At 38.1% G+C, this 10,543-nt stretch overlaps 2 protein-coding genes across 2 annotated transcripts; both read left to right on the forward strand.

The window, feature by feature from the left end:
- The first annotated feature begins 1,499 nt into the window (after positions 1 to 1,499).
- Positions 1,500 to 4,118, forward strand: lum (lumican). The gene is made up of 3 exons (XM_033989769.2): positions 1,500 to 1,609; positions 2,135 to 3,026; positions 3,097 to 4,118. Exons 2-3 carry the CDS (start codon positions 2,153 to 2,155, stop codon positions 3,249 to 3,251), a joined length of 1,029 nt encoding a protein of 342 aa, XP_033845660.1. The 5' UTR covers positions 1,500 to 1,609; positions 2,135 to 2,152; the 3' UTR covers positions 3,252 to 4,118.
- A 4,073-nt stretch (positions 4,119 to 8,191) lies between these two features.
- On the forward strand, positions 8,192 to 10,311 carry kera (keratocan). The gene is made up of 3 exons (XM_033989772.2): positions 8,192 to 8,256; positions 8,971 to 9,845; positions 9,971 to 10,311. The coding sequence occupies exons 2-3, from the start codon at positions 8,984 to 8,986 to the stop codon at positions 10,135 to 10,137; spliced, it is 1,029 nt and encodes a 342-aa protein (XP_033845663.1). The 5' UTR covers positions 8,192 to 8,256; positions 8,971 to 8,983; the 3' UTR covers positions 10,138 to 10,311.
- Positions 10,312 to 10,543: the final 232 nt, after the last annotated feature.

The raw sequence follows: 10,543 nt of genomic DNA on the forward strand, positions 1-10,543 counted from the left end.
AAAGTAACACAGCAAAAATAGTACTTCAGCATTCCAGTCTATTTTTGTGCGTGTGCAAAACACTTCACACTAATCCAAAATACAATCCAAATACAATCTATGAAATTAGTTATTATTTTAAAGTTTTACCATCATCCATCCCTGTGTGTCCAGTTCTTTTCAGTATGGAAGAAGAGTGTCTCAACTAATGTACATTAGGAGCACTATGTATATGGACACCAGAGACCTTATCCATGCACCACAGTCAGTTCTGGAGAACATCTCACAGTTTACCTTTGCGTCATGAGAGTGGAGATAAATAAGCCAATGTTACAAACACTATATAAGATAAAATAAACATCACTCAAGTCCTTTATCTTCAGTTGTCTATCTCAAACCAGTATGGACTTAGATGTCTTATTAAACTTTACTATTTGGAAGCTTGCGACACAACAACTTTAAATTCAGGTCAAACACTGGTTTCATTTGTTTTTCAAAAAAAATGTACAATTACAAAATATTCAAGACCAAATAGAGCTAGCATTAAAATCTATTTTCCATTTGTCATAAAAAGAGGTTAAAATCACAATGTTGGGATTTGTGTGGGAATGGTCAGTATATTATATTTATAGTGTATTTATTATTTTTGTGGTGAAGATGCTGATGTAAGTCCTCTCTTGGAGGAGCCTTTAGTGTCTCAGGAGGAGCTAAGAATAGAGCTGTTGCTCCTCGTTGGAAGGAGACAGACAGGTGTCTTGGAATTATATTTTGGAGACCTCCTGGATGGATCTCTGGGAGAACAATTTTTTCAATTTTTTTTCACTAGCTTTATCATTATACATCTTTGTTTCAAGTAATAATTTAACAGCCTTTTCTCTACCAATAGCGAAACCCTTATGTGAGAAGAGGCCAGTATCAGCTTAACAGACATAGCTGTGACCAATCAGGTCCAGGTGTCAAATCACAGTATGCTCTGACAGTGTGATGTACGACTGTTAAAGTGATGTAGCATTTGGTGAGTCCTGCCCTCAAACTGTGTGCGTCCAGGAGGAGGTTAGGGTCAGAGAAATACCAACCTTTAATTATGTAATCCTACATTTAAATCTTGAATGTGCTTGATTCACTAGATCAGTTTTAATAACGAAATGTATACTGTAGGTTAGATAAACTGTTGACTTAGTGTTTCAGTCTGCACTTTCACAGCATAAAAAACTCTCAGCATTTGTTACATAAGATGTCTGTGTCTGCCTTATTTGTCAGATTTTCCAAATCCAATCCCCCATTATTTTTTTCCCTTTATTGACAGAACCAGTGGCTGCATTCAATAGAAGCCAGGATTTTTGTTCTCATTTTTCCACATGTATCCGACAAATCTGAATCACAAGTTTCATAACATTTTTGTACATAAAGTTTGTTACCAGACATTACGACATGTTAAATGAATAAAGATGTCATCAGCATCTAATCCATCCCCTGAACTGCCTTTTTCCTTCTGTCTCTCCATCAGCACTCTCTCCCCTCCCCTTTCTCCTCTCCCCTGTGTTTTTCTCTAGAGATTTTGGGCTTTTAAACTACAGTTTTCTTTTCTACTGGCCTTCCACCCTGTGCACACCAAGAGACTAAAGAATAGGTAAGATTTCTTTGTCATTTATATTTAAACATTATAGCTTTGGCTTGTTTAATGTGCATATTTAACTTGATGCAGCAAGCATGACTTCTGAAGACATGAGATGTAACAGACAGCAGTGATGTAAAGTCTATAAAATATATATTGTATGCAAATTGTTCAGTTTAGAAGAGGATAATAAGTTAATATTATAGTAATGCAATCATATTTTAAGTGGATTCGAATCACATTAAATACAAAACAGCATTCCCTTTTGTTTTGTAATGAATGCACTTCAGTATGACTTTAACTGAAATGTTTTTAAATCCATTTATTTTAATTGTGTGAAAGATATGCATGTGCACAGGGGAAACAATGGGCAGATATGGGGTTATAAAATGCTGTCTGGATGCAGGACCAATCAAGGGTTTAGGTCACTGATGTTCAGTAGAACTGACTTTACTCGAGGAATGAACACTGGGTACATGGGCTTTATTTTACATTTGAAATGTAAAAAACTTCCCTAATTTTTACCTCTTTTTTATCTAGTTTCTGTCTGCAGGCATCATGTTATCTCTCCGTGTATCTCTTATGACCATATTGGTAGGCATGGCCCTTTGCCAATATTATGACTACGACTACGAGCCTGTTGGACAAGTTCAGGCCCCCAGTCCCAAATGTAACCAGGAATGTGATTGTCCTATAAATTTCCGCAGTGCCATGTACTGTGACAGCCGCAATCTGAAATTTGTGCCTGTAGTTCCAACTGGGATTCAGTACTTGTACCTTCAGAACAATGGAATTGAAGAAATCAAAGCAGGAGTTTTTGATAATGTCACAGACACTCTGCGTTGGCTAGTACTGGATAATAACAATCTAACCAATGCTAAAATAGAAAAGGGCACTATTGATAAGCTTACAGCCCTGGAGAAGCTGTTTTTTAGCCACAATCTAATCACTGAACCCATCATTCCTCCCTCCAAATCTCTGGATGAGCTAAAGATGATGCACAACAAGTTGACCAAATTCCCGGGTGGACTTTTGACAGACAAGGAGAATTTGACATCAATCAACCTTCAGTATAATGAGCTAACTTCAGAAAGTATTGCAGGGGCTTTTAAAGGGCCAAAGAAGCTGTTATCACTCGATGTGAGCCACAACAAACTGAGGAAACTTCCCGCTGGAGTGCCCAGTTCACTGGAAATGCTCTACGCTGATTACAATGAGATTGACAGTATTGGAGCAGGGTACCTGAACAAGCTGCCTGCTCTGCAGTACCTGCGGTTGTCTCACAATAAGCTCCAGAACTCGGGCATTCCTGCCGGAGTCTTCAACGTGACATCACTGGTAGAGCTGGACCTGTCCTTCAACAAACTGCAGTCTATCCCTGAGATCAATGAGGGTCTGGAGCAGCTGTACCTGCAGGCCAATGAGATCAACAGTGAGTGGCTATTTCATGCAATTGTCTCACTATCAATAATACTCCAACCCTTTTCTTTTCTTTTACACAGAGTTTGAGCTGACAAGCTTTTGCAAGTATATTTCTCCTCTCAACTATTCCCGCCTGAAGCATCTGCGTCTGGACGCCAATAACATCACCCACAGCAACATGCCTCCGGAGTACTCCAACTGCCTGCGCCAGGCCTCCGACATCATGTTTGAGTGATAGCACCATAAAGAAGTTCTGGCACTTATGAGTACCGTCTGCTTTGCAGAACAGCTCATACCAGCTCACATCAAAGGCACAACAAATATCAACATTTCTTTTAACTTTTACTTAAAGCATTTGCAAGAAAAACAAACTGGTCCATTTTTGAATAATAGTTAATAGTAGTTTTATTTTGACTTTTTTTTTTTGTTGTTGTTTCTTTTTTTTTTTTTTTTTTTTTTTTTGTATTTTAGAAAATCAATAATTAAATCACACACTTTAAGCATTCCATGTATTAGACAGTGAATCTATTGTTTCTGATGTGTATTTTTGAGTTTTGTTGTTATGTCCATTTACATGTTTAGCATGTATAAACTGGAAATATGCTAATCCATTGCTGTGCAAAGGAGCAGCAAAAAGGACTGCATCCTGATTTAAATATATATGATCCTTGGTTTTATTAAAAATATATAGAACTTGTTCTGTAGCTGATTAACCCTGCTATCACTAGTCTTCATGGCATGTTGAATAATATGACCTGAATAATATGAATAATCCTAAACAAATCAAAATGGCATAAAAAGAAAAGGTAAACCTTTAGATGTATTTTAAATATTTTAAATGCCAGCTACATGTTGTGAATTATTTTGTATATAAAGTTGCTTGCATGATTTCAAAAACAGTTTTGTACTTGTATGCTATCATTGCCATTTTTGCATAATAGGTTTTCTCTATACATGAAGTAACACAATATAGTTATCTTATTTTCCAACTTCATGGTATAAGCCATTGTAAAATTACATAATGAAATTGTAGAACCCCCAAGACAAAACAGATTGTAATTTGTCAATGAGTTGGACATAAATAAATAAAGCCTTGATTACATGTTTGTTTAGTTATGTGGGGATAATTAGACATGATTTAAACTTTAGAGATAACATTTGTGTGGTTTGTGTGCAACCACCAACCCAAAGGTGCCCTGTTCAGAATAATCTGAACAGCGCATATTGCAGTTGTGTCCTTGGGCAAGACACTTCACCCACCTTGCCTATAGTGAGTAATTGGTGGAGGTCAGAGGGGCATATGGTGCGGGGGTTTTTTATTTGTGTGTGTGATCAAAATGATACCTTTCGTGGGTTCCTGTCCAGGTATTTATCACGCTATGATAACATGCCATACCCATTTTATGGGTAAAAATGCTGATCCCTTATGTGGTAAATCCATATTAAAGATTGTAGGAAAGTTAAGATATGAGCTTATTTATGTTAGGGTTAGGTTAATTATTTTAGGTTAAGACCAGTCTCCAGGAAATTAATGTCAATACAGTGCCCCCAAAAAGCATGGAAATACATTTATGTTGCAATTAAACAACAAAATAGATATGTTATAATTCATCCTTAAAAAAATCCTTAAATCCTTAATAAGCAAGTGAGTCCTAATATTTTATAACACACTTCCACTGTTCCCCTAATTTATAGAAGTGAATACTAACCCCCCTTTAGTTGATTTGATTACACTACATTATTATTAGATTATTAAAAACATAAGTGTTACAGTGGGATCAGTTAAACTGAGTCCTTTTAAAATGTACCACAAGCTAAAGGCCTATGGAATAAAGATGCTGGATCCAGGATGTGTTTTGAGCTGATTTAATAAACGGACATAAAGCTATGTGCATGGACACAGAGGGCAGGAATTTTGTTTCGATGAGTACTATAGATTAGAAGCAATACATTTTCACAAAAATTACACCTACCCAACTAACCTTTTTCCTCCTCTGCATCTCAAGTGAAAGGACTTTTCACATTTCCATACACGCGTGCACACATACACACCTATGACCACGTGACCCAGCAGCAACAGCCCCACACACACATACTGTGCTTTAATTCCAAGATAAACATTAGTTCTGACTTATGCTCTACATGAGAATCTACTGATACGCACTGTAGACCCTCTTAATGAGTGATAATAAGGGTTAGTTTACTAGATATCTAGGTTATTGTTGCTTGTGAGATAGTTTCCATATGTAGTGGCTCATTTCTGTTCATTGGAGCCACTTGGAATAATAGGTTTGACCCAGTTAGAGAAGACTGAAAATGAGAAGTATTTATCTTGCCATTTAACATTAATTAAGTCAAAACATTCTAAAATAAGGTGAACTCCCTTGCCTATAAAAACATGTAGTCTGCTTGTTTTAATTGTTAAGAATACAGTTCACATGTTTTTGTTCTGTCATTGTACCAGTTCCAGATCCTGAATAATTTCCTCTTTTTCCTCACGACTGAAGTCTCCCTTATTTGAATCCAGGCTGAAGCTGCAGCCTGGACAGTAAATCCCCTCATAAAGCCTCAGGCCCATCCACAAAGTCAAAGCTGATGGCCAAATGTTGAAAAGGTGTTGCATTTATCATAATGACTCTTTAACATATTACTTTACATTTGGTTTAATGGCCTGTTAGTCTTAAGAATTTCCTGCTTTGAAAACGCAGCCACAATATGCACAAAGAGAAAAACATTTGTCAGTGCCTGGGTATAATTAGGACACAATGATACTCAGCCAAATAGACTCTAATTATATTGTTCTAAGTACAGCAACATTTGTGGTTTTTTCCTTTGAAAATATTCATAATCAACTGACACATTGTCTTAACAGTGGTGTCTACAATGCCAAGTTTATGTAATGCTGGAGTCAGTCAACACTGTATATAGCTTTGTCATCAACCCATGTTTCTATATACATTTTTTGTTATTTCTGCCATAATTTAAAGTATTCTACAAAAACAACCAAGCTGGTATCAGAGTAACTTTGAGAGTGCAAAAGTAAAATATACATTTGGTCAATACTTGTCCCTCAAGAAGTTGTCAAGTTACCAATTTAATATTTAGAATTTATAGCCAGGTGAAAGGCCTTAAAGCCATACTTCCACCACACCTGCAGCCTTCAGGCCTACAAGTCAAGATGACCCATAAAATTCTCAAGAACCCATCCCCCTGAGCCATCTTCCACTCAAGAGCAAATGGTTTACAAGGGCTGGTGAAACTGTCTGTTTAGCTCCAGCTGGTGACTTTCTTCTGCAAAGGGGACCAAAGAGAAAGAAGCAACGAAAAAGAAAAGTGCTAGGCTGGCAGAAGACAACACACAGGACGAAATCACATTCGTCCTCTCACAAAGATAAAAGAAGCATCATCCTAGAGCTTTGGAGGACCAGATCCATTGTATAGGAGGCATTGCACTGGCATTGAGAGCTTTAGTAGAGGAGAAGAGATAGCAAACTGCACCTGCCTGCTGGAGAAGACTAAAGGGTAGGTAAATAATACTGTTAATCTGTCATATGTCATACCAGTAAATGCAAAACAGTTATTGTTTGTCTGTTCCAAAATTCATATTCCACAAATTCAGATTTGTTTTCCCAAATTATTCATTTTTTGATTACCAATTATCAGTTTTAATTTTGTCACGCTGTGTACTCCTGTAAAGTCGTCAACAGAATAGATAGAAGAACAAAAGGCTATTATAGCTCCTTGAGGATTATTAAAATGATTTAAGATTGCATGAGTGCTGGACAGAGATCGTTAGGGACTGATCTTGGCAAACATGGGCAGAGCTATAATGGGCTTGTCTAACTCATCAGGGATAAGTGGCTCTTCTATCCTCACACAACTGTACTGGGATTATCCCTCCACACATAACAGACTTCCGTCAGCACAGGTAATGAGCACAATCTCAGGGTGCAAAATAAAAGGTCATGATTACACTTAACCTCTACAACACATGGGTTCACTGGTCTACAAAAAACACAAATGTATGCTGTATCATTAGAAAAGGATATGGACTAATGTAAAGTGCATCATAATCTGTAAATGTATTTACTCCCAAAACATAAGCAATGCAAAAACACATATTCCTAATTCTGAATACACACCATCTGGCATATACAACTATAGCCAAAATGTGCTTTGGTAGTTTTAGATCTGCAGCAGCAAGTTTTAACAGTTGAATGGGTCCCATAAAATTAACTAAGCATAGGTTTGTGTCAAGGAGCATTATTTTGAGTTCTTTTGGAAATGCAATGATGAGCTCCTTACATTATGCAATACATTTTGCAGACAAATTCAAATTGCACTGTGGGCAAACATGACAAAAACTGCTCAACAGTCAGCACAAGACTCCCGTGGGATTTGTGAGATGCATTAGTAGAGCTTAAAGGAACTGTCTGTAGTCTGCACTGTTACAGTTTAAAAAAAAAAAAGATATTACAATCACATCTGAACCTGGGTTTCCAGTGCCTAAATCTGCAGACAGACTACACTTACAGGTTTCCTCAGTATATGGACAGGCCATGCCTCATGTGAAAATTCAGAACCTCCAGAACTCAGTGAGCTGCAGAGCACTGGTTATTGATTGACTGTATGTGCTGTGGTTTAGGCAGCGAGGATTCAAATCAGATCCTTTCAGCTTTAAACCAACTGCATTTCAGCACTGAAACTGGCAACCCAAATGACAGCCCATGTGGGATTTTTTCTTCTTTCGGACTGGATAATCATCAACCAAAACGCCAGATAATAACAAAAACTCAGACAACATGTCAAATGTTTTTGTAATAAATTAGAATTATAATTGTTATCAGTAAAAGGCATATTTGTATATATTTAAATTTGAATGTCTACCTCATTTCTGGGGACACAGATAGGTCCATTTTATAAAATATAGTTCCTTTAAGAGAATGGTGCAGCACAGGAAGCCTTCTGCTTGTGTTATCTAGTGAGCATGGATTGCTGTAGCTAGTTGTTAAGTAGGCCGTGCTTCAAGGATTAATGCTGTCCAATGCCAAGGGGCATTAACCTTTGATCTGGTCAAAACCTAATTGACCAAAAGCAGCTTTGGTGTTTTCAGTAGTGACGGGATAACACACCATGAATGAAGGCTGGGGATATAAATACAGGTGGAGATAGATGAGTAGAGCCTTTGAGACTACACAGGGGGATCTCAACAATATAAAGAGAAGAACTGACTCATTAAGGTATGTTAATCATCACAATTCAACAGGCAGTGCCTTTAAACCTGTGAATATTAGGTGGTGATAGTTCAGATGGCAGGTCTAGGAGGTGTGGAAGACAACTGTGCAAAAACAGGTATGTCGGGTTTATCTTTGAAACGCATCCATCCATGGGAAAGTCAGAAATGAGTTCCAGACAAATAGTTTTGGGTGTTCAAACTATTTAAAGCAGATTCAGATGTTAACTGTGAAAAGAAGAAACTTACCAAACTTGTCAACACTAAATGATCTATAAAATATTCTATGTTATGTGCCTTTTTTATGTTTTTATTTTATGCTTTATCATCAGTATGTATTTCTATTGAGATTAAACAATTAAATAGTTAAATGAAAAGATTACTCATCTGACAGTAATGGCTCTAAACTGAAAATATATTCATCCGATTATGCATTTGCCTCATCAGATCCAGCACCAATGTTTCTTTCTTTTTTTATATCATAAAGATAAGTAACTTAGAGAATTCAAAAGTTCTATATAAATGTTTCAGGTCTTTACAACTATCCATCAGCTGAAAGCATGCCAGACAGCATGGCCTACTTCCCAAGTTAGCTGATTATCACTGTCCTACTTCACCACAGGAGTCACCACATCACAATTCTTTGGCCTTTGTTTGAAGGTCACTAATGTAGGGTTGCCCTCCCTCAAGCTGTTTGTCTAAGTTGTGTATGTTTCTGCAGGTAAACGCACAAAATGGAGGTTCCTATGAGCACCATGTTCATCCTGTGTCTGTTTGGGTCCGTCCTCAGCCAAGACATGTCCTATGAGGACATAATGGCCCAGCTTGAGGCCTGTCCCAAAGAGTGTCGCTGCCCACGGAACTTCCCTCGAGCCGTCTACTGTGACAATAAAGACCTCACCGTAATCCCCAATATCCCTCCTCATACATGGTACCTTTACCTCCAGAATAACAACATCGAAGTACTCTCTGCCGGTGCCCTGCGTAACGCCACACAGCTGCGTTGGCTGAACCTCAACCGAAACAAAATCACAAGCAATGGAGTAGAGCAGGGTGTGCTGAGTACAATGTCACAGCTGGCACACCTGTACATGGACGATAACCTGCTGTCCTCTGTGCCTTCTCCATTGCCACCCAGTCTGGAACATCTTCGTCTGTCTCGCAACCGGATTTCCAAAATCCCTGCAGGTGTCTTCTCTGGTCTGAACAAACTCAACCTCCTGGATCTTCAGAGCAACAAGCTGATGGACGATGCAGTCACAGAAGTCAGTCTAAAAGGTCTAACTAACTTGGTTCAGATAAACCTTTCCAAAAATCAACTGACCAGTATGCCTATTGGACTACCACCCACCACAACGCAACTCTTCTTGGATGGCAACAACATCGACAAGATTCCAGCAGATTATTTCAAAGGTCTGCCAAAGATGACCTTTATCAGGCTCAACTACAACAAACTCGCCAGTAGTGGAGTTCCAAAAGATGTCTTCAACGTCTCCAGTATTTTGGACCTACAGCTGTCCCACAATCAGCTGACCGAAGTGCCACTCATCCCTTCTGGCCTTGAACACTTGTACCTGGACCACAATAAGATCTCAAGTAACCTTGAAACCTTTCTTGTATTTTCATAATGTTATATATGCAATTACATCTGCAACATGTAATACAATATTTTGAGCTGCTCTTAGTTCACACATTTATACTGCAATGTTGTTGTTTTGCAGCTGTGAGTGGCTCTGGTGTGTGTCCAGACTCTGCAGATGTAAAGGACGACACAAATGAAAGTGGGCCTCGTCTGCGCTATCTCCGACTAGATGGCAACGAGATCAAACCTCCCATTCCCAGTGACATCATCACATGCTTCCGCCTCCTCACGTCCATCGTCATCTGAAATGAGACTCACAAGAAGGATTGTCTAAACAAATTACGGAATTACGGTACATCTTCTGCTAGCTGTGCCTTATGTAGGTTGACATGTGGATGGCTTTCCTAAAAGAGGATATATTGTTGCATGTTTTTAAGTTAAAACAGCCAGAGAAGATTTCATTTTTAATAGTGTTCTTTTTTTTTTCTTTTTTTTTTTTTTTGGGGGGGGGGGGGGGGGGGGGGGGGGGGTAAAAAGCATTTGAGCTCTAGGACATTTCTCCCTTCACATAGGGGGAAAGAAACATTGTTTTTTATATTTAATGTATATATAATGATTATTTACTATGTAAACTTTTACATCTCAAAATGCGTTTGTCAATACATTTCAGATCTTTAATAAATGTGTTAAAATGTGAAACAATTGGTCTTTT

The sequence above is a fragment of the Periophthalmus magnuspinnatus genome, chromosome 23 (genome assembly GCF_009829125.3).
Source record: "Periophthalmus magnuspinnatus isolate fPerMag1 chromosome 23, fPerMag1.2.pri, whole genome shotgun sequence".
NCBI classification, from domain to species: domain Eukaryota; kingdom Metazoa; phylum Chordata; class Actinopteri; order Gobiiformes; family Gobiidae; genus Periophthalmus; species Periophthalmus magnuspinnatus.

Bases quoted from the DNA above. Each gene is read 5' to 3' on its own strand.
- kera (XM_033989772.2), top strand. From the start codon at position 8,984: ATGGAGGTTCCTATGAGCACCATGTTCATCCTGTGTCTGTTTGGGTCC. The intron at 9,846-9,970 runs GTAACCTTGAAA...GTTGTTTTGCAG, and splicing joins GGACCACAATAAGATCTCAA to CTGTGAGTGGCTCTGGTGTG.
- lum (XM_033989769.2), top strand. From the start codon at position 2,153: ATGTTATCTCTCCGTGTATCTCTTATGACCATATTGGTAGGCATGGCC. The intron at 3,027-3,096 runs GTGAGTGGCTAT...TCTTTTACACAG, and splicing joins GCAGGCCAATGAGATCAACA to AGTTTGAGCTGACAAGCTTT.